Source organism: Mirounga leonina, unplaced genomic scaffold (assembly GCF_011800145.1).
Source record: "Mirounga leonina isolate KUSES-001 unplaced genomic scaffold, KU_Mleo_1.0 Mir_168, whole genome shotgun sequence".
NCBI classification, from domain to species: Eukaryota; Metazoa; Chordata; class Mammalia; order Carnivora; family Phocidae; genus Mirounga; species Mirounga leonina.
The window spans coordinates 6,012,617-6,037,046 of NW_023270426.1; the positions used below are offsets into that span (position 1 = coordinate 6,012,617).

The 24,430-nt window shown below is 44.1% G+C and overlaps 1 protein-coding gene across 1 annotated transcript; it reads left to right on the plus strand.

The window, feature by feature from the left end:
- The first annotated feature begins 3,074 nt into the window (after positions 1-3,074).
- On the plus strand, positions 3,075-8,113 carry FAM170A (family with sequence similarity 170 member A). The gene is made up of 5 exons (XM_035015080.1): positions 3,075-3,572; positions 5,525-5,665; positions 6,340-7,132; positions 7,391-7,449; positions 8,043-8,113. The coding sequence occupies exons 1-4, from the start codon at positions 3,503-3,505 to the stop codon at positions 7,395-7,397; spliced, it is 1,011 nt and encodes a 336-aa protein (XP_034870971.1). The 5' UTR covers positions 3,075-3,502; the 3' UTR covers positions 7,398-7,449; positions 8,043-8,113.
- Positions 8,114-24,430: the final 16,317 nt, after the last annotated feature.

The window sequence follows — 24,430 nt, forward strand, 5'->3', positions numbered from 1 at the left end:
TCTTGACAATAGCTTACTGTCTGGTCCCTCATTATCTCTCTGACCGCTCTCTTACTGTCTCGGCTCTGGCTACATTGGCTTCTTTGTGATGGTCTAACAGGCCAAGCCACCCTTGTCCGGGACTCCAACCTCTTTTTCATCTGGAAAATATAACCTTAGCTGTAAACTTTCTTATTTGCCCTCAGGTCTTACTGAAAGGGATCTTTTGAGTAAAGACTTCCATGACCTCCCATTTAACATAGAAATGCCCCATTGCCTATAGACCCAAATTCGCTTTGTTTTCTTTTTCTTCATGGTACTTGTCAGCATCTAACCTATTGCATATTTTATGTATTTTATTTTTATTTTTTATTTATTTATTTTTTAAAGATTTTATTTATTAATTTGATAGAGAGAGACACAGCGAGAGAGGGAACACAAGCAGGGGGAGTGGGAGAGGGAGAAGCAGGCTTCCCGTGGAGCAGTGAGCCTGATGCGGGGCTCGATCCCAGGACCCTGGGATCAGGACCTGAGCCGAAGGCAGACGCTTAATGACTGAGCCACCCAGGTGCCCCTATTTTATGTATTTTAGAAGATTATCTGTCTTTTCTTCTAGAATTAAGCTCCTTGAGAGAAAACCCTTTTATCTGTTTTGTTCATAACTGTTCAACCTTGAGGATCTAAAGAGCTTGGCACATGGTAGAGACTCAATAAAGATTTACAGACTGAAGAATGAATGAAGAAGGAATGAGTAAGGTATAGCCCAACCTAGCTTTTCCTTACCGTGATAAATCCCACTGGTTCTAGCTTGTAAAACCTGAGCTGATACCACTGGAATCATCTTTCCTTTTGTAAAGAGAGGTTTGATTCTTTTTTAAAAAAAAATATTTTATTCATTTATTTGAGAGAGAGAGAGCATGAGTGGGGAGGGACAGAGAGAGGGGGAGAAAGAATCTGAAGCAGACTCAGCACTGAGCAGGAAGCCCGTGAGACCATGGGATCCTGACCTGAGCCGAAAGGAGAGGTTCAACTCTTTCAGAAATTCTGGGTCTAAGAAGGATGCCTTAAGAAACTTCCTCCTGCTGAACAAACAAACAAAAGCAGAAACAGACCTATAAATACAGAGAATAAATAGATGGCTACCAGAGGGGAGGGATAAAATGGGTGCAGGGGGGAGAAAAGAGAATTATTTTCCTTGGAATGAAGGGATTAGAACTCCTAATGAAATTTCAACTCCTAAATTAGAAGTCATGATCATCAGTGGTTCCTAATTCTATTTGTTGAAAGGCTGATGGGATCATGATCATGGAGGGATCAAGCTGACAGCACAGGAACCCACTGATCAATCTCGACATCGTTAAAAATGGGACAACTGTATGTGTTTACTGTTGTGATGTAATAGGAAGGCACACAACACCACTTATAAAATAATCTTGGAATAACAAGAAACTGAACCTAATCTAATTAATTCTCTAGCTCTAACTACCTGTTCAGAAGGAAATATGGGTAGTAGGAGAACTTAAATGGCATCGAAAGAATACAGTCAACCACTCCAAGCTGCAGAAAACACTACAGGAGAAATGACTCAGGTTCTTCAACAAATGAATGCCCCCCAACAGGTAGGAAGAATTGTCACAGACCAAAAGACACATTGACCAGGTGTAACATGTGGACCTTGTTTGGATCTTGATTTTAATGAATGTGATATAAAAGAAGACATTTTAATATGATTGGAGGAGTTCGAGTATGGCTTGGTTATTAAATGATAGAAATTGTGGTTAAATTTGTTGGGTGAGATAATGATCGTGCTGCTGTGTTTTTTTTTGTTTTTTAAACCCTCCTTATCTATTGGATATAAATACTGCTGCATTTAGAGAGAGATGACATATGTCTGAGATTTTCTTCAAAATACAGTTCTCCCCCACCCCCACATACTCCCAGAAACATCTAAACTAGAACAAATGAGGGAAAAGCTAACTGTTTATATGTGGCATGGGGGAGGGGTGTGGTGGATGGGACGAGAATGACAGAGTATCGGTAATGGTTCATGCTGAGTGATAGGTCCATGGAGCCACATCCCCATTAGACAATTGCTTTCACTTTGCGTATGCTTGAAAATTTCTGCCACAAGGAGTTTTAAAAAAGTCCTCCTTGCCCCTTCTTACGTCGGGATTCTCCAAGAAACGGGAAGGTTGAATCTCCTCCGCAAATCCTTGCAAGGCTGCATTTGTCCTGTCTTCAGTCTCGGCTGTTGGAGACCGTGACGTCCCACAGTGCCCTTCACATTGGGACTCACCTTGGTCCAGTGACACCACTCCTGGTGTCAGTGACTTCGGGGAGGTCCACCTCATCCCCGCACACCAGTACTGCCTCAAGAGGCGGTGTCTCTCATTTTGGACTGGAATCAGGAGCATCCAGATGGGTCACCACTTACAACTGGTATACATTTCAGCCCACAAGCAGAGGTACGCAAGAAATAGGATAGAACTGTTTTTGTAACTCCATCTGATTCATATGTTAAGCCTTGATCCTGCTGGTGTCCCGTTTGGATTTCCACCCATCCCTATTTGGAGATCATACGGAGCCACAGTGAATGAAGTTTGAGGTGAGAGCGTGGTTGCTATTTATGGGAGGACACACTTGTAGCTTAGATGTTCCTCAGCTTGCTTGCCGTGCCTCCTTAGGGTTTGGTGGCTCTTGTGCCACATGTGGGACAGGTTTTGCCCTGATTCTGCCTGTATGCACAATACAGCCTTCTCCTCTTGGAGTTTTTGCCACATCTTCCCCTCTAACCACGCCTTGGAGACTCCTCCTCCATGATCCACAGACCTGACAGTTGGCACCTCTCAACAACTCAGTAGGAAAAGAAGACAGTAAGTACTGAATTTCAAGAATTCCTGCTTCTGTTAGGTTTCTGCTCAAGTATCCTGTCTTTTCTGTGGAGTTGGGGATTTTAGAAATAAAAGCCAAGATGATGAGCATGATATTGCTGCTTTTAGTCCTGCCATGCCCTTCTCTGGCCAGAGAACGCAGAGTCTGCTACCCGCTTGAATGTAGAATGAAAAGGGTAAAAAAATAAAGGGAGAAGGGGGGAAAAAAATGAAACATGAGCAGATGAGCATCTCAAAATATCCTACCCTCTTAAGAAGATGTGAGTTGAATTCATGGGAGACGTTCCACTGGGGAGAGAGGAATTGTTCTTGAACATGGGGTCTGTGCATTTGCAAAGACTGTGTGGGATCCAGGTCCTCAGAATGCTCTGATGTCATCATTCAGGTCAGAGAACCCCCGCTGGGGGCCGGGTGACCTTTGAACCTTAACAGCCCTGTGCTGGAGCGAGCACTGGGCAGTGTTGCTGATTCTCTATGTGGTCTGAGTTCCTCAGCCATTTAGGAGACTCGATAATTTTTATTCATATCGGGTCACCTCAACGAATTTCCCGAGAGTCAAGGAGGGCCAACCAGTAGGGAAAAGGAGGCGCTGGGTGTTAGGCATCTTCTAAGCAACTCCTGTTGCTGGTACCATGAAACAGCGACAAAAGAGGAAACATCTGGAAAGTGAAGAGTCCCCGGAAAGTGCCAAGCAGGGAGGAGGTATGCGCTGGGCACCTTGTCTGGGGTGCAAAGGCTGCTGCTAGCCTGAGCCTTATCTAGGAAGGTAGGATGGAGGAGCACGTGTCCCTGGGGAAGTATCTGAGGATGCTGCCATGTCCATCCTGAGCATTCCTGTGGTGTGAGATGGCACGGGGAGGGCCAGACGCCCCTGGCAGGTGGGGAGTCAGCTCTGCCTGTCTGAGGACTTCTCTCTTGGGTCTGCTCAGGGCTGGAGCTCTGTTGGACTCGTAGCAGGCCGGGGTCCTGCTGGCCCAGACTCCCAGGGGATGGCTTTTCTCAGTCCTGTATTCTCTCTTACTCTCTTTGTTCCATCTTCCTCTGAGGTCACTGGGTGGGGTGTGGGAGCGTTGCGAAGGATGCTGATGAAGATCTGTGGGTTGTGCTGTCCCTTTTACTGAAGAGCAAAGAGAAGCCTTGTTGAAAAATATTTTGAGAAGTGAGAAAGGAGATTGTCTAGTGATGGCATCATGGTATTTCTTTAGCAGGAAGAATTTATCCACTGATCCATGCCAGAGAGCCAGCCGGAGCCTTCTGCCCCGTATTGGAGCCCGGCAGTTTCCGCAAGGCCCATGGCCCTGAAGAGTATAGGATGAGCCCTGGGGCTGGAGGTGGGACAGGAGGCAGGTTTTCAGGCAGTAGCTGGGATAGGACAGAGGAGGCAGTGATTGGCCAGATATTTTTGCCTCTGTGTGTATGATGGGATGGGGGGAGCAGTGGGGAGAATGCAGATAGGGTGTCCTCAGATGTGATGTTGGCCTTGTAAAGTTCCTATCACCATGCCTGGATCTGGGAGACACTCAAAACATGTAAGAGTGAATATAGAACTCTTACTAAGGGAGTTTCATGAGATTGTCTCTTACATACCCATATACACTTTGTACAGAAAAAATCGCACATCTCCACCTATGCTACTTTATTAAATCACACACAGAGCATATAGGGAGATATGAACATCACTCCTACACTGTGTTCACAAACCATCCATGGGTGTCAAAGTCCTCTCCTCGTACACCGAACTCTGGAGTATGAATATATCCCAAATGCCGTAAGGGACATACTTACACTAAAAATAGGCATCACCCAAGTATTACATGGGAACGCTTCCACTAAAAAATTGTTTGTGGTTTATCTGAAATGCAAATGTAACAGGGCATCCTCTGTTTCTGTTTGCTAACTCTGGCAACAGGTGTATACTTAATACCAGCTGACATACACTTAGCATACTTTTTTTTTTAAAAGATTTTATTTATTCATTTGAGACAGAGAGATACAGAGAGAGAGAGAGAGCATGAGCAGGGGAGAGGCAGAGGGAGAGGGAGAAGCAGGCTTCCCGCTGAGCAGGGAGCCCAACATGGGGCTCGATCCCAGGACCCCGGGATCATGACCTGAGCCGAAGGCAGACGCTTAACCATCTGAGCCACCCAGGCGCCCACTGACCATACTTCTGTCTAGTGTCTGTCTTCTACTAGAATGTTCAGCATTACCAGAGCCTAGAATAGTGCCTGATACATAGTAGCTGCTCTCTGACTATTGTTGGATGAATGAATAAATGATTGAATACACACCATAAGTACAGAACCTATTATATAAAATGGTTACATGTTGCACAATTCCTGAGCAACTATGCACCAAACTCTCCATGGATGCGTTTCTACCCTACTCATCACACCAGCCCCACATCTGTGAAAGGTTGGGCTGATACACACGATTCTCACATTTCAGACCTACTCAGTCCTTCATTCCTAACCAGACACTAACAAAATAAGTGTTGATAGTAATTCAATACAGGAGCATCCACCCGGGACCAGACTCTGAACCGTGTGTATTCACTGCCCTTGACATATGTCACTTGGTTAATACTTGTTGGATGGGTGAATGATGCCCAAACATGCCCCAACCACCGTATTACTGAGGCTTTCATATCTTTCTAGGAGTCTCGAAGTCACAGGAGGATGCCCCTCAGCTTGAGTCAACTGGGGTGGCCAAAGGCTGGGGCGCAGCGGTAGGGGAGGTGTCCTCTGCCTCTGAATACTTCTCCTGTGTCTCTTCTCCACGCAAGCTCATCCATGCTGGTAAGGGTTCAGGGCTCCTTGGGCATGGGGCACATAGATCCAGGAGAGGCCAAGAAGAAACCCAAGACAATCAGAGGTGGCCAGGGCTCCGTGGAGGAGCCCAGGAAGCTGGTGTCGCTGTTAGGAGAGCATGGCTCTGAGCTCAGTGGGGGAGGGGGTGGGGAGCCCTGGTGCAACCGTAGTGGGGAAGTTAAGAAGCATGGGCCAGCCTTTGCCCTTGCCTCCAGAGAAGGATGGAGCTCCTCAGCCCAGGCCTCTAGCACTGGAACAGGACCATCCAGCTCAGATCCCCATGCCCTGATGCATACAGCTGTAGTCCACACACATCCATTCTCAGCACACAACCCCCACTCCCCACCCCCAATCCAGACATGGGATCCGCAGTACCATCTCCTACATGACTGTGCACATTCCACCAACACACTGATGGTAACACAGATACACTCAATCCACCAACGTCCCATACATGCTACTCCACATACCTTACTCCACACCCCTGTATACCGACACACCGCCAGCATCCCTACACACACATGAAGAGCACCTGGATGACACCACCCCGATTATGAACACCAACGCCAGCCTCTTCACACCACGCGTCTTCACATCTGAAGACCCCTCAGCTTCTGGGCTTCCCCCACTCACATTCTCATGTCTCTAATTTCTTTTCCCAGGACTCCGGAGAGTACCTCGAGACAGTCCCCAGCCTAGAACACCCCTATCCCAGGTTCAGGAACAAGGGGAGACTGCTCCCCCCTCACACCATGTCTCCTCGTCCCCTTCGTCCTATAAGACCTGTGTGTCCTCTCTGTACAGAAACAAAGAGGAAAAGGGCATGAAAATATACTACATGCAGGTACAAATGAAAAAGGGTGTGGCTGTCTCCTGGGAGATCTTGGAGACCTCGGAGTCACTAGAAAAGCCGCCAAAGATGGAAGAAGTGACCCTTCCCGAGGACGTACGGGTAGGGACTCCCCCCTCTGACGTGTCCACCAGAAACCTGCTGTCGGACAGCGAGCCCAGTGGGGAGGAGAAGGAACACGAGGAACGGGCAGAGTCAGACAGCCCACCTGGGTCGCCTGCAGTTGTGGAGAGACCCAGGGCCAAGACCCCCGACTGGCTGGTGACAGTGGAGGCTGGCTTCAGGTGCATGGCCTGCTGCCGGGTCTTCTCTACCTTGGAGATCCTCCAGGAGCACGTGCAGCATGGGATCCGGGAAGGTTTCAGCTGCCACGTGTTTCACCTCACCATGGCTCAGCTGACGGGCACTGTGGAAGCAGAGAGCGCCCACAAGGAGGAGGAGGAGGAGGAGGAGGAGGAGGAGGAGGAGGAAGAAGAGGAGGAAGAGCAAGAGAGGCAGGAAGAAAAGGAGAAGAAGGAAGAGCAGCCCACACAGGAAGACCTCGGCCCCAAGCGACCTTGGAGCCAGTGCCCAGGCTGTGTGTTCCATTCTCCAAAGGACAAGAAGTGAGCAGGGGCTGGGGGTGCCAAGGGAGCTGCGTCTTCTCCGAGCCGCCATGTTTCTCCCATCCAGGCTCACCCCTCTGGGAGGGAGAGCTGGGGGCTTTCACAGCTCAGGGGACACCTGAAGGGGGAGGCGGGTAACCGGGCCCCTGGCTTCCTGTCCAGGTCTGACTGTAAGTGGGGATTTGTCCTGAGCTCTTCAGGCTCACGGAGCCCTTTTCTCTTGAACTACAAAGTGTCTTTCTTCTGGTTTCCACACAGCAGTTGAGATTCATGAGCCAGAAGATCCCGGAAGATGGTGTGGCCTTCTCTTGGGAGAGGTAAGGCCTGAGGCTGGTATCATCTGGGCCGATGTCATGAGGTCCCAGAGGAATTTAGGGGAAGGGGCCACAGGCCCACACTGGGTTCCCTGGTGGCTCTGCAGCTGCATCAGCTCGTGCCAGACCCGGTGCTTCCGGGGACTTGACCTCCATTGACTTAAACGAGAAAGTGAGAATTTTGATGGGCAGTTACCTCAGTGTCTCCACACCTGACCTGAACTCTAAGAGCAAATACTGCCAGGTGGCCTTTGGGGCTGAGAGAGCTCAGCACAACCTCAGGGGCCAGGAGTGGTGTGAAGGACAAGGGGCCTAGCGGGAGCAGAGGTCTGACGTGTGAGAGCCTTCAGCCTGAGCTGGCCTCTCACTCTGGGACAACGTGGAGTGTGGAGAAGGAGAAACACGGAAGTGAGGCCCTAAGAGATCTGGAAATGTTCCAGCACCTTGATTGGGCTGTGGTAGATCTGGAAATAAATTCACTCTGGTGTGTGTGGCTCTGAGCTTTAAGACAGAGGTGAAGGGTTACTCTGACTAGTGGAGCTCACGTCGCATCTTGTCTCTTCTTGCTCTGCCTTATTTGTTAAAATCGCTTCCAGGGAGAAGACAGGACCCTGGGGAGAGTAGCAGACAGGATGCCAATGATGTGAAGGAAGGTGAAGGAACCAGCACTCCGTCTAGCATCACAGGACCACATAAATGTCATATGCAATAAAGGCTGTTTTCCAAACCCTGCCTGGATATATTCTTGAATTAAAGTTATCTATCCATCTACCCACCATGTACATCAGTCTCGCTAGTGGCTGGTGAACTAGGTTTCACGTAAGCACCACAGAGACCCCCACAGTCCTTTTCTAGAAGCAGTGGTACTCATGCTGCTGAATGAGGCTTCCGTGTGACTGTTTTCACAGGGCTGGCTTCCACATCTTTCATGAGACTGGGACAAATAGGCTGAGTTCCAACGAGGTTGCTTGTAAGTAGCAGGTGCTCTAGAAACCGTGGGGTTGTGACTGAAAGCCCTGGGACGGTCGGTCTTCGGGGGGCTGGTGGGTGCTGTGCATGTCTCCCCAGGTCTGGCCTGGACGGGGGCAGAGGAGACATGTCTACATGTGGAAGCTGTCCATGGAACAGGTTCCTCCAGGGTTGGTGGGAGTTTGTCATAGCGATCAAAAAGAAGCCGTCTGACCACAATCAGGAATTAGAGGAAGAAATGGTTGTAATCAGAGTTTCAGCCAATAAGCTTGGCTATTTCCAGTTTTGATATTAATAGATCAATTGCCAAATAAATTCTTACTCTAGCTGCTCAAGTTTTGGACGCAGTTTTGGACGCAGTCATCCCTGAACTTCATCCTCACCCCACTGCTACCAGCCACCCCCCGGAACTACAGACATCTGGAAGGCACTGAAGACTCATTTCAATGCATGAGGCTGTCCATGGACTGAAAGGTAAGTGGGGTGCAGTGTGTCTTTCTAATCTGAGTGGGGGGCCAAAGCCAGTCTTCAGAGAACTGATAGAAGAAAATAATTCAAAGTTCAGAGATTCTATAAAATGAAGCAGAATCAGGTCTAATTCCAAAGTCCCATGGATTTTTTTCAAGATGTGAAAGGGGCCTTCATGGGGCTTTATTGAATCAACCATGGTTCCTGTGATCTGGTGTTGTCGTTAGTATTTCAATCATCATCATCATCATCATCCAGCTTCCCCTCTGGCTTCAAGCTTCCCAGCCTCTCCAAAGGGGGTGCCATCTGCATGTCCACATGCCTTTGCCTCAAGATGCCCAGTGCCTCCTTTAATGGTCATTCCAAGAATTCAGAATTTGAAGCTTGTCTACCCTCCCATACTTTCACCGCCTCTGGGAGATTCTACTCACTCTCTGGTCTGCTGTGCTCTGTAACCTTCCCCTTGGCTCCTTTGTTCCTTGAGCCCGCCAGGAATTCTCCCCTCCCTCCTGCCTTCCAGGGTCTTCTGCTGACAGCTTCAAAGACCTAGAGTTGAGTCCATGTAACTTGGTAGTATGCAGGTTACGCAGTGAGAGTTTTGGTCGTTCTTCCTGCTTGGGGAGAGACTTCTTTGGAAAGCACGGAGTCACATGAGGGCCTGTGGGTGCGAGTCAGGGTGCTGCAGTGGGCAGTTATTGCTGATCTAGAGAAACTTGATGGATTTTTACATGTGCTGACCTTGTATCCACCCACCTTATTGAACTGTCTTACTAGTTTATCTGTGTGTTCTTTTGGGCTTCCTGGATAAACAATGATATTAAATGTAAATAATATGTTCTGTGGATAATGAGTAATTCATTTTATAGATACTTTTTATTTTATCTATCTATCTATCTATTTATTTATTTATTTAAAAGATTTTATTTATTTATTTGAGACAGAGAGAATGAGAGAGAGAGAGAGCACATGAGAGGGGGGAGGGTCAGAGGCAGAAGCAGGCTCCCCGCCGAGCAGGGAGCCCGATGCGGGACTCGATCCCAGGACTCCAGGATCATGACCTGAACCGAAGGCAGTCGCTCAACCAACTGAGCCACCCAGGCGCCCTCTATTTATTTATTTTTAAAGATTTTATTTCTTAGAGAGATCATGAACAGGAGGAGGGGCAGAGGCAGAGGGAGAAGCAGACTCCGCGCTGAGCAGGGAGCCCAACCCGGTGCTTGATCCCAGGACCCCAAGATCATGACCTGAGCTGAAGGCAGATGCTTAACCAACTGAGCTACCCAGGTGCTCCTATAGATACTTTTTAAACACATAACCTTTTCTAGACCTAGTTTTAGCTTCCCTCCCACTCTTCAGAGTTAACCAGTATCAGAGTTTTGAATGTATCCAGTCCAAATTTTTATATATATGTTTATATATAATCATAATCTAACATTGTACATCACATTTTCTTTCAACCAGTCTTATATTTTCATGTTTTATCTGTGTCAATTTGTACCGATCTAGGGCTGTTATTTAACTGTTTGATGTTATTCCACCACATGCATATAGCATCATTTTTTTTTTTTTTTCGATTCAGGCATTACTGGACAGTTGGATTGTTTCCATCCTTTCTCTGGGCAAACTGTATTTCTTAGAGCTTCCAGACTTCTCTTGACAGTCAAGAAGGGCCAGGCTGTCTGAGGGATTGTCGCTTGCCTTCAGCCACCTTGTAACAGGCTACCTCCACCAGCAATTGGAAGCACCAAGAAGTTAAAAACTCCTCCAAATGGGAAGATCTAAGGAGACAGAAGGTAGGAGGTTAATGCCAGGTGTCCTGCAGGGAAGTCAGGGCTGCCCTGAGCACTTCTCCATCTTCCTCCCCCCCTGCCCCTCCCCCTTCCGGCCTCTCTAAAGAAATGTGGAGGAAAGGAGAATCCGAAAACTTTGAGCAGACACAGGCGAGATGTTGGGGACTGAAGTTGTGATTGAGGTCTCTGAGGGGGCAGAGCATCCAGATAGCCAGGCTCTGCCTTCTGAGAACTTCTAAAGATGCTCATAATTGGGGTGATGCCAGGCGCATGCAACTGACTTGGACCACCCTGTCCCAGAAAGTTCTGCTCTGTCGGTATCTATTCCTGATCACTCTTGTTTCCCATTATTTGGTCACTGCCTTTGGTCCTCCACTGATGGGGACCACAGCAGATGGAAGATGCAAATGACTCATCTTGCTGCTCAGTGTCACCACAGAGCTTGGGGGTGAGGGAGAAGGCCAAACTAAGCTCATGAAGGAAAGATGGACTTTAAAGAGGAGATCTGAGTCGAGGGTGTTTTCTCAAGTCTTGATGAATGAAATCTAGCGTCACTACCACAAGGATTTCCTGAAGTTCTCCTTGTTTTCAAGGCTGGCCATGGGCCTGGTTTCCCTCAGTGAAGGAAGCAGGGATCCCTATCCATTCAGTGCTTGCTCACACCTCTGATACACACTGTACGAGACTCACCTTCCCTCTAAGACAACTTTTTACTGTTATCTCTCCTGAGCATTTACTGACTTCCTGAAGTGCCCCCCTTAACATACCCCTGCAGTGAATGTATAATTTGATAATCATGCTTCTCATTCTATTCTCAGCACCTTTTGATAAACTGTATCCTCTTTATGCCACAGTTTTCACAGATCAATAATCCTTCTTAACTTTGTTGAAACAGATGAACCCATGAGGAATCTTTGCTTTTTCCCTTTCTTCTTTGCCAGTTCCTTTCTATCTTTTAAGATCCTTTTCTTGTCTCTCTACTATCCTGACTCCTTTTTTCCTGATTTTGGTCAACTCTCAGTCTCCTTCCCTAATTTCCTCATAAGCATTTGGGGTTTATCCCTCACAATTTAGAGAATGTTTGGTTGTTGAGAAGTGCTAAGTTCACTGGTGTTCTTGCAATCATGGAAACTTCCCTGTCTGGCGACTCACAAAAGGAGGCCCATGGAGATAGCTGGTTGCATTCCAAACCCTTCTAAACACAAAGCTCATACTGAGAAGAGCTTCCAGCAAATTAGAGTCCCTAGACCACTGCCCAAGCTCAGCTTTGAATTAGCATCCATTTAAGATGATTTAGATAAAAGTCATGGGGTAAATGTGTCCCAAAATCCATGTGAATAGAAAACCAAAGAAACCATAAAACAAAAATTGGAAGGAAATCACACATAAAACAAATTAGGGAATGGTTTTAAACTGTGCCAAGATGTGTGTAAGAGTGTGAGCATGTGTGTGAGTGTGTGAGCGTGTGTGTGTGTGTGTGTTTTAGTATGTTGGAGGTGTGAGGGTGTGGGGATAGATTGAGTGGGAAAGGTCCTATGAACTCTAATGACTTATGTAGACAGGTGCAGTGGAGACACCCATTGTCCCGTCTGCAATGGGCACATCAAGCCTGACAGGTCCCTGCTGATTCTGTCATGCTTTTTGGAACAGCCTCTGAGTGCAGAGGCCTGAGGTTCCCTTCACAGGTGTCCCAGGCGATCTTCCACTCTGAGATTTCCTTGCCTCATCCAAGAATCTGACTTGAGCACCCTGCTGCTCTGGGTCCCCACACCCCTCCTCTCATCTTCTCATTGCTGGAGAGTATTTTTCCTCATCTCTTGGCCAAGCTATTCCCTCTCTGAGGCATTCCATGTTTTTTTCCTCAAAACCTGAACAGTACATGTTCATGGCATATTAAACCTAGAGTCAGCTTATGCTGAGAATGTGGTGAGAAGCAGGATTGTCAACAGAACAACTAGTTCACCCTTTCTGAGGGGTCTTGAGAATTTGATCTTTAGACCTCTCTAACATGGAGGGGAAATAGAATAATAAAATTAGCAGTTAATGAGAAAGCTCCTTTCTATGTATTTGTGTGGATTAATGAGTCCGCAGAATGACTCTGTGGGTCAGGTGCCATTATATCATAGGATGAGCCTTATCCAGTCTAAGGGATTGTGGGAACAACTCCTGGAGCCATCTGGGAACTTTGGTCTCATTCTGCAGCCCTGGGTTCAGCTGGGACCGGATTGCACTAGCCTGGAGGCTCCGAGGGGGTGGATGAAGGATTTATTCATGCCTGAGATTACTCTACACTGCAGTCATAAGTACTAAGTCATGTAGTACTAAGAGATTTCAAGATTGATGAGGTGCCCATATAGCCAGAGTATTTTTTTTTTTAATGCAACATCTGGCCTAGGGGAGTTCTGAGCTGGTTCTGTTTGATCTCACCCAGCACGGGCAGGGGTTCCCTCTCCCCATCATCACTCCCACCACCTCTCTAGGGGTGTGGACCATGTCCTGGCAGAGTGGACACAGAAGAAGCTGGATGGGTTCCATCTGGGTACGTCTCTTGCTGGGGAGTCATGGGTCAAGTCCTGGTTACTGGAGACACATACTTACCTGGAGACAAGCAGAGTGTTCTCAGAGTGCTTGTTCTGCATGTGTGGGTGTGGGATGGGTGTGTGAGTGTTCCCTTCTGGTTGGTTCTCTTGTCTATGCGCCCGAAGACTCTGTCCGAGGAGTCCTTTTCATCACAAGGGTAGGAAGTTTGCCTCATTTGCCATCACATCCTTTCCCCAAAGGACGGTTATGATAAGGTGTTCCCACTTCCCAGACTCCTTTTCTCTCACTTCATTTATGTCCTATCGTCTGTTCCCTCCAGAATGGTCTGTTGACTCAATGGGTGTAGATCCAAAGACAGCAAGAAATGCCAGCAATGCCAAAATAACAATACCGGCATGTCAGGAAAACTTCAAAACATTTATCCTGGCACATTTGTAAAAATTTCACAAAGAATATATTAAATGTGTAAAAACTCAAATGATAGAGGAATGGAGTAAAACTTAATTTTTTTCTTTAATCTTTCCCCAGTGTATTCCAATCCTCAAAGTTAACATGATGAACCATTTGATAGACAAACTTTCATACATTTTTCTACACACACACACACACACACACACACACACACACACACTTTCCTTTTTTCACGTAGATATGAACTAGGTCCCCACCAACTTGCTGTGATATTGTCATTTACTCTCTCCTCTTGACTCATCCACTGATAAAGGAGCCATTTTCATGGTGAAATTTTCCAATAGCTAATAGTAAACATCTGCTGAGTGCTTACTCTGTGTCAGGTACTCTTCTAACTGCTTATATGTAATTATAATATGTAAGTTTCACGACATACCCATCAAACAGGTACCGTTCTAAGCCCTCTGTGACAGATAAGGGCAGATGAGGCATGAATAAATTCTTCATTTACTCAGGTGACTTGCCTGAGACATTGGAGCAAGTCAAAATCCATGACTTTAATCATTCTGCTTTATTGTCTTTGTTTGGAAGACTGTATGATTTTGCCATTAAAACCCTTAAATATCATGTTAAGTTTTTACATCTCCAAAACAAGCATGGGCTTGTTACATGGGGTAAGTAAACTGACTCTTAAAAAAACCCTTATGCAGCTGGATCAAGGTAAGCCAGGGACTAGAAGCTATAGATTCAATATTGCCTACCAAATTTTAAAGATAGACTTGACATAACATAAATTATATTCAAGAAGCTAGTATGCTGTCTGAATAGTTACAAGGAAGTGAAGTTAGGTAAAACATTACTTCGAGTTGACAAGTACCAAGAGTGTGGTAATCCTAGGGCCAGGGTAGAGACCCATAGAAAAACTTGCTGTTTCCATTCAGGCCCTTAGAAGGGCTCCACCACCTGCCAGTGCCCCTGGGGCAGCTAGTCAGCTCACTTCTTAGTACACAGCATCTTCAATTTGATAGACTCACAAGGAAGCCTTCCATGTGGTTAGCAGTTCTGCATTCTTGATGTAATCATATTTTTAGAGTGTGGGAGGATATCAAGCTATGAAAATATCCTTGGAGAGACTTGCTTATTAAATTTGGCTTTTTCAATCTTCCTAATACTTTTTCACTAAACACCAGGCGGTTCTCTTAATTTTTCAGATTCATGTTGTTTTTCTTTTGTCTAATGAACTTTCAAATACTTCCTGATGAGCTATTGAGGTTGGAAAAAAAATAAACATAATCTAGAATAAAAAAAGATATTGACAATGACAAGTAGAGAAAGACCGAAAATTGAGGCTATACTTCATTATAGCCTATAAATTGGAATGGAAAATTCATGTTCACACTGCTTAGGGTATATAAATAAAAGTCAAAGATTCTCTGAGGTATCTCTGGGGTCCTTATGAGTCTCCACCATTTCCAATGAGTAATATTTGACTGCTAAATATAGGATATTTAGTTAAATTTGAATGTCAGAAAAACAGTGAATACATTTTTAATATAAGTATGCCCCGTATCTTATGAAGGATATACTTATGGTAAAACATAAGTATTATCTCTCTAAAGTTCAAATTTAACTGGATGTCCTGGATTTTTACTGACTACATCTGACAACCCTACAGATGAGCTATGGTGGAGGCAGCTAAGGGTGGGTTCACACTGGCTCTTGGACAGTCACAAGTTGCTTGAGGGCATCTGGGTACGGTGACAAATCCTTTATGGACGTAGCTGAGAAGCCATGGCCAGTATTTGACTCTAAGTACGTCCTTGGGCTTCTCTTAGGTGGGATGAACCTTCCTCTTAATGGCTTTTTGGCAAATCTGGAAGCCCATATACAAGGGGGGAGTCCCAAAGTGAGTCCCATCCTTACAACTACGTTTCCATTTCAAAATGGAGTCTTCCTAGAATTAGTTGCATATAAATAATAAGAGATGAAAAGGTTTGTGAACTTGGGATTAATATACCTTTTACCCTTTATGGGTGAAGTTTTGCTGGCCTGGGAGACTTAACATGAGCAATGTGAAAGATCCCAGGTTCCCAGGCAGACAGAATAGTCCTGTTATATTTCTGGATGCATGGCCAGGCTCTAGTGTTGCAGAGAATGAATATCTGGTTTTAGAAACACAGACCCAGGCTTGGATGTTTCTGAGAACCAGGGAAAGGTCTGAGTTTCAAGTTTACCTCTTATGGCTTGCTGAGACAACAATGAACTACACGTAGTTCCCAGAAGGGAAATCATGGAGCCAAACCTTAGCCACATCCACTGTTGTAAGCTTCTGTATTTGGTTCCATCCAAATTATATTTCAAGGTAGAGCTTGTTTACAGCAATGGAGGTCCAGAAAATTCTCATATGCTCTTTGGGCCCTCAATCCCCGCGAGAAGGCAGGGCTGATACCATAGAAATACTATGAGTTTGCTAGGCTGACAGTGGCATCGCCCAGACCCCAAAGACCTGTGCTGCCCCCTAAAGTGTGCAGAAGGATTTTTGTCTCTTCTGTGATCTGTCATAGCATTATGAAAGGAAGCTGCTGCACCTGTGTCAGAGAATTTCAGATGTGGTAGGAGAAGACTGGTCAGGTTTAGGCTCACTGGTATTACCAGAGTCAAGGAGAACAGATGATCAGAAGTGGAAGTGTCTGGGGTGGGAAGGATATTGCTGGGATTTCACAAATATTGCAGGATCAGGGAGGACCACCAGAAGTCCTGGGCTGTGATTTAGATTGTAGGTAAGGGAGTGAGGAATGGAATTGACCTTATACACCTGGCCAGCTTGTCATGCATTCATTCATTTGTCCTTCATTCATTCACTCATTCATCAGTTGGATTGCTGTCATGTGTCGAGTGTTAGGTTTTGAGACAAAGTAGTGAAGAAAATAAGATCTCAGTCTCTCTGGAGCCCATAGTTCAGAGAGACGGATAGATAAATAAGCATAGGAATTAATTAATTAATTAACTGGCATAGGAGATAAGTTGCCTAATAGAAGAAGTAGAGTCTCTGTGGGTATAAACAGGAGGGTCAATTAACTGAGCCCAGCGGTAGGGTTAGGGGTTGGCGGGGGGACCAGAGAGAGTTCTTAAAGGAAGTGATCGGGGAGATCTGCAGGATGAGCAGAAAGTTTTCAAGACCTTCCCAGGCAACAATGGAGGGAAGGAAGAAAATTTCAGGAAGAGGGACCAGTCTGTTCTGAACCCTTAAGATGAGGAGAGTATTGTATGCTCTTCAGTATGTTTGGGGCATGAAATCCGTGGGAGGCAAGTAACAGGACATGTGGCCAGGAAGGGAGGCAAGGTTTTATCGGCCATGTTAACAAGTTTAAACTTTGTTCTTTGGACAAAGGGGATTCATTGGAGGTGTTAGGCAGAGAAATGACTCTGTCACATGAGTGTTTCAGAAAAGTCACTTAGGTGACCGTGTCTGGGGTGAGTTTAACTGGACATCAGCACAGATAGAAAACTCATATTCTTCTGTGGGGGGACCATAGAGGTCACTGGAGTCAAGTGGAGCAGTGTGTGGGCAGTTCTTTTCTTCTCTTTTTCGTATGAGGCTTGGCCAGAGGCCATCATGCCTTTGTTCCATTAAGAGCAATGTGAAATCAGTGAAACCTCCAAAGATTATACAAGGCAGAGCTTTCTTGGCATTTAAAAAACAAAATCACCTCAGGACCTAAAAAGGGGTCTGGCACCTGTAACAGCTGAATGGAAATAGCAGCTGGAAAAAAACCCCCAAAGATGAGGGATTCTGGGGCAGGAAGCTGGCAGCATGTCACAACCAAGGGCACTTCCAGCTCCCAGGCCTCTCTCTCTCCTCCTCTTCCTGACCCCCAACCTCGCCAGGAGGAAAGCATATTCTAGAGACCTTTGGTCAAATTCCCTTATACGGACCCTTCCCATACAATTCATAGCTTCTTTCTTTCTCTTGAAAATAAGTTAACAACCGTGATGATTAAATGAGGAGTGCCACCTGAGGAGATGTACATATACCACATGTTGTCAGAGATGGGAACATGTGCTAACTTGTCAACTTCTTCAACGAAACCTCTTTGGGCCAGACCTGTGCTGGCCCCATATGCAGGGCTGTTTCCCCTGGAACAGAGAGGGCCCTGCCTTTAGGGCTTGCTTCCAGTTAGGCAATGGAGTTATGATTGGACCTTGCCACAGGGAAGCTTTTTTGCTTCTGAAGAAGTTATAAAAAAGTCAGAACATCTCTCCTTAAAAGTGGTTGTTGAATTCCTTATTTATCCAAGACCCTCTCTTCTACCAAAGTGTGTGTGTGTGTATGTGTGTGTGTGTGTGTGAGATCCAGATCTATTCCGACACTGAAGAAGTAATCTTAAAATCAGAAAGATGAATTCAGTATGTCTCTGTGAATTTAGTTCAGTACATTTTTATGTCTAGCCTGGTCCATCTCTGGGTGTAAAATATTTACCCTCATGTGTATTTTAAAAGAAGAAAACTGATGCCTTGCTCAGGGAAGGTAGCCACTCCTGAAAGCCTCCTTAGCTTTACTTTTGAGAAAAGTGAGATGTTTCTGTGGAAGCAGTTCCAGGATGTGAAGGCAGCCTCTAGTCACACTGATGGAAACCCTGTGATTCTTTCAAGCACAGATGCAGTGAAAGGTGTCTTTTTCTCATTGTGTGTGTGTGTGCGTGTGTGTGTCTATTCCTGTGTCAACATTGAGATTAACTATTATGTGTCACAATCCCATATCTGATAAAGGGTTGGTATCCAAAATTTTTTATTTTTTATTTTTATTATTATTTATTTTTTTTAAAGATTTTATTTATTTATTTGACAGAGAGAGACACAGAGAGAGAGGGAATATAAGCAGGGGGAGTGGGAGAGGGAGAAGCAGGCTTCCTACCGAGCAGGGAACCCGATACAGGGCTCGATCCCAGGACCTGGAATCATGACCTGATCCAAAGGCAGACGCTTAACGACTGAGCCACCCAGGCACCCCTGGTATCCAAAATTTATGAAGAACTTATCAAACTCAACACCCAAAAAACAGTCCAGTTAAGAAATGGGCAGAAGACATGAAAAGACATTTTTTCCAAAAAAGACAGCCAAATGGCTAACAGACCCATGAAAAGACGCTCAACATCACTCATCACCAGGGAAATGCAAATCAAAACCATGATGAGATACCACCTCACACCTGTCAGGGTGGCTAAAATTAACAATACATGAAACAACAGGTGTTGGTGAGGATGTGAAGAAAAGGGAACCCTCTTACGCTGTTGGTGGAAATGAAAACTGGTACAGCCACTGTGGAAAACAGTCTGGAGATTCTTCAAAAAGTTAAAAATAGAACTACCTTACAATCCAGCAATTGCACTACTAGGCATTTATCGAAAGAATACAAAAACACTAGTTCAAAGGGATAGATGCATCCCATTATTTATAGCAGCATTATCAACAATAGCTAAATTATGAAAACAGCCCAAGTGTCCATCGACTAATGAATGGACACAAGTTGTGGTATATATATGCAATGGAATATTATTACTCAGCCATCAAAAGAGTGAAATCTTGCCATTTGCGACGACATGGATGGAGCTAGGGAGTAATACGCTAAGTGAAAGTCAGTCAGACATTTGATTTCACTCAAATGTAGAACTTAAGAAACAAAACAAATGAGCAGGGAAAAGAGAGAGAGAAAGAGAGATAAAGACAGAGAGGGGCAAACCAAGAAATAGATTCTTAACTGTAGAGAACAAACTGATGGTTACAAGAGGGGAGGTGGATGGGGGGATGGGTTATATAGGTGATGGGGATTAAGGAGGGCACTTGTGATGAGCACAGGGTGATGTATGGAAGTGTTGAATCACATATTGTACACCTGAAACTAATATTACCTTGTATGTTGACTAACTGGAATTTAAATAAAAAGTTTTAGAAAATTGTGTGTCAGATGCGGAGTGTAAGAGGGGACCTGAATCATAGCAACGCTCTCAACACCCTGTGGCTTGAAAGTAATGAAATCCCCTGAGTGGAGATGTGCTGTTTATCTTCCCTATTAGTCACTGGATGCCATTTATAAGTCCCAAACAGCTACTGTTTTTAGAGCCTTCTTGCTTTCCATTTCTGAGGGTGTGTCGTCACTATCTCCTTTGATCATGGAAATATAATCTTTACAAAACCACCAATGACCACAAATTATTACTATAACAAAACACACCAGTATTCTCCATGGAATTTGTTGTACTAGGATTTGATCTTCATTGCTATTTCTTAGACTGTCTTCCTAGCTAGTGGCTTAATTGAACTCAAATTCCTTCCGTCTGTTGACCACTTCAAAGCTTTTGTCTGGAAATTAAGCTGGTAAAGTAACAGAAGGACTTCCCCCCATGATAGTCCCTTTCTTTGATACAAAATGAAAGTGGGCTACGTACGATAGCACGAGAAGACTTAAATTTGAAGGTTTTAAGAATGATTTGGAGAATCAGGAGTAAAAAGGGATTAATACAAGTGAATCTGAAATGTTCTTTTGCCCCAAGTACCACTTAACATGGATTAGAATTTAGGTTTCTTGTAGAGCCTAGTTAGATGCTTTATCACTTTTTCAAGTTCTAACACTCAGATGTTCTTTGAAAATCTAATTTAAAGTTCTAGCTGAAGATCTTAGAATAAATTTCCACTTGGTGGAGTGTAGAATGTGAAGAGGTGAAGAAAAATCAGGCTGGGACGATCCTGCAGAACAAAACTGCCCCATCCGTGATCAGGCATGCAAATGGAAGTCAGCGGAGAAAGGAGAGAGAGGCAGAGGTGGTTTTGTAATGCATGGAGCATGTAGCTCTTTCAAAGTGCTAACCACAAAGGGGCAGGTGCAAAGTGCTCAGTAAGAGCTTCTCGTGAAAGCCCACACTGTAGGAGTGGCAGGGTCACCAGTGTGGGAGATCTCCTCATTTTTGGTACCCAGGCTGGAATTATGAAGCTATTAAGACACAGGTTTTTCTCTGAGGGAGAAGGCCTATGATGTTTTTTAAATAGAATTTCCAGAGCTGATTACATATTCATGCTAACAAAGCCATATCTGTCAATCAAGGGACCTTTGAAAACAATAGAAGAGCATAAACTCCGGCATCTGTCAGACCTGGGTTGGTATCTATTACTTCGGTAGATTACTTAATCCCTATTATTTAATCTTAAGTAGTAATTACTTAATGTCCTCATCTGTGAATGAGCGATGATAATAATAGGATTGCTGTGAATATTGAATGAGATTGTGGACGATGGGCATTCTGGACAGTACCTGGCAAACAGGAGCTGTTTCGTAAGTGGTCATTAGCAATCATTATTCACATTATGAAGAATAGTGCATCTCAGGCTTTTGCTGAGAGAGATTTCTTATTCTCTTTACTCACCTGCTAACATCACTTGTGAGACCTTCAGAATTTGTGTTTGCTGCTTGTCTCCTATTGGCCATTCGTTCAGTGCCCCTCCCACACCTCTTACATATTAACATTCTATGCACTTGGCCGACTTCCGACTTGCCAGTGTCTGCCAGTTTCTAGCGCAAGAGCTTCTTCTGAAGCTGTAGAAGTCTGCTCTAACTGTGCACAAGGCAGAAGGAAGTGAGGGAAGTCAATAGCTCCCCAGGAGCAGCGCTCAACCAGTGACTGATGGGGCGGGTACAGAAATGCTCCAGTTCCCTTGCCCTTCAGTTTCTCAGAAGTTCTCCATGGATTAGCTCCACTTTCCTACACTATTACAAGGCTAATAGCACACTCTTCAGTGCTGGTCTTCTCTTCCTGATTTCTCTTTCTTACTTTCTTATGGGGATTTCTTCCATTTCTCAAATTAATGATTGGAACCAGAATGTTAATTACTGGGTTTGATTCTGGGAGAACCCCAAGTCATTTTCTTGAGATGAAAAGTTGTCAAGTTGCCTTCTATCAGAAGATACTAACTAATAGAGAAACTAAAGTTTTCATTATGGTTAATAATTCCCTGAACACATTTTTTTTTTTTTTGGTTACAGTTTTGTTTAAATAATTATATAACACAGAAGTGATACAAAAAGCATAAGGACACAACTGATTTTATAATTAAATGCATTCACTTTAAGCATCTCAGAGCAGGTATCAGTTATACAAAATGCTAAGGGAAAAATAATCTAAGATAAAACAGTTTATGATTTAAGAATAATTATAATATTTGCAGAAATTGAGTCCTGCTGAATTCTGTTGAGTGCGCACAATAGTGATTGGTGTCATGGGGATTCTAAATTATGTTGAGGGCCATTGACCAAGTTTAAAAGAATGGATATGGTTGGGGAATGGGTGGTCCTTCTTATTTTTTTAGTTCTTCGTTACTAAAAATGCGTAATAAAAAGTGTTAATATGCACTCTTTCCACATTGTTCTCTTTTTTGAAGAGTGAAAGAAAAATGGAAAACAAAGTGTAAGTTTTTTCTTAATGAAAGTCACTTTATTGATATCCTTAAAGACAACTTTATTTTTAAAAATTTTTTATTTAAATTCAATTAGCCAACATCCTTAGCTTTTGATGTAGTGTTCAGTGATTTATTAGTTGCATATAACACCCAGTCCTCATCACATCATGTGCCCTCCTTAATGCCTGTCACCTAGTTTCCCTATCCCCCCACCCACCTCCCTTTCCACAACCATGTTTGTTTCCCAGAGTCAAGAGTCTCTCGTGGTTTGTCTCCCTCTATGATTTCTTCCCTTTCAGTTTTCCCTCACTTCTCCTATGATCCTTTGCGCTATTTCTTATATTCCACAACTTTAATTGGGAAGTTGTAACTGCATAACTTACAGGAGTAGCTTCATTTTTAATTCAGAGCGCTCTTTTAGGACATAAATGAATAGAGGCAAAAGGAAGGGATTGAACGGGTTAAGAAAGCTAAGAGCAGAGCTGGAAATCATGCTTGATCACACATCAACGGTTAACAACAGCTTTAATTCTTTATCAGAAATACAAAATCCAGGGTACCTGGGTGGCTCAGTTGGTTAAGCGACTGCCTTTGGCTCAGGTCATGATCCTGGAGTCCCAGGATCGAGTCCCGCATCGGGCTCCCTGCTCAGCAGGGAGTCTGCTTCTCCCTCTGACCTTCCCCTCTCTTGTGCTCTCTCTCTCTCAAATAAATAAATAAAATCTTTTAAAAAATACAAAATCCAGGCAAGAGGCACCCAATATTTATGATAATGTTGATAACATGATATTAACTTGATAATATCATGTGATATTATTGACCTGTTTGCATTCTTTCTGATGCAAAGTCCAAATTTCATGTCTCCCCATAAAATGTACTTTTCTAGTTTTATGCACTGACCCCATATTTGATTTTGGAGTACTGTTCCAACCATGTGTCAGGTTGGCAGGAGGTCAGAAACCTCCCTCTCTTCCTAGTGATGCTTACTCACATCCGGGGCAAAATACAGCTTGGACTACACAGTCGATGCTTGGCTCTACTGACCAGGATGGTTTGAAAATAATATCAGGGGTTAGATCTTCAAAATAGCAAATTTTAAACTTTTTTTCAGCACTTGAATCCTATTTTCTAATAAACTATTCTGTAGAATTCCATGCTGTAATATATATTATGGAAATCCTGATTCAGTAGACAGGTAGTTGAAAATGGTAACAGAGTACTGTACGTTCTCAGGACACTCTGTAATTATTTATCCAGAAACCCAAGAGAGGTATCGTGGGAAATTTCATTTCAAAACTGAACCATCAGCAATATCTAACTACCGCTTCTATTTCTTATCATAAACATCAAAGTCAGACAAGAAGCACACAAGACCTTTAATAAGTACTAAAGGCTATGTCAATAATATCAAGCTATTATCTGTTGGAAATTAATTTATCATAGAACAGTTGGCTATTATATGATTGTGTTCCAGACAGATGAATCCAAATCTTAAATGGAAAAAAAAAATGGAAGGAGCACGTTATTATAGAACTGGGTTGTTGGTATGAGAAAACTGAGTTCCCTTACCATGCAAGCCTTATGGAAGGCATAGTTTACTGTGATAAGCTCAAAGGACATGTACTTAGCAAATGAAACCAAGAGATGTCAGGCTGGGGGATGTTCAAGGAATGAGTATTCTCCATTCTCTGTTCTACCTGTGTGAGAGCCTATCTGATTATATACAACCCAAAGTGGGGTCTCTGCTAACACTTTACAGTCCAAATTCGTCACCCTGAAAATCCAGCATGATTGCCCAACATGATTGCAAAATCTGCCATTAACCAATCAGCTTTGTAACTTGGCGTTGGTAATTTCTTGCTATACCACCGGCGCCATCTTATTGCAGCGCCCACAGGTTACAGAATAAGACCAGGTATCACACATGTCCAGTAGGGACGACTGAGCATAAAGTCCTTGACAGAAGTTTTCATGTTTCTGAGGACCTTATTATACATCTTTAGAAATGAGTGTAAGGCAGTTACTTAGCTTAAAAAAAAAAAGACCAGGGCTAAACTGTACCCTTACTAATAAATAACATATTTAAAGAAAGGTCCTTTATATGTACAGATTTGGTAGCAGTAGCTTTATACTGAATTTTACACACAAGAATGAGTTAACCAGGCAGTATCTTGGAAAGGGGTTCGTGAAAATATGTTAAAACCTGATATATAACACATATGAGTTAGTGATTCCTAGTATAATCCCACAGTGTTAAAAATAGCCATTAAAAATAAAAAAATTTGGACAAGGTATTTGTACGTGACACTGTAACAACGCTGCAGAATTTTTAGGGCTTTTAGAAACATAGCTTTAAA

Bases quoted from the DNA above. Each gene is read 5' to 3' on its own strand.
- FAM170A (XM_035015080.1), top strand. From the start codon at position 3,503: ATGAAACAGCGACAAAAGAGGAAACATCTGGAAAGTGAAGAGTCCCCG. The intron at 3,573-5,524 runs GTATGCGCTGGG...ATATCTTTCTAG, and splicing joins AAGTGCCAAGCAGGGAGGAG to GAGTCTCGAAGTCACAGGAG. The intron at 5,666-6,339 runs GTAAGGGTTCAG...TTCTTTTCCCAG, and splicing joins ACGCAAGCTCATCCATGCTG to GACTCCGGAGAGTACCTCGA.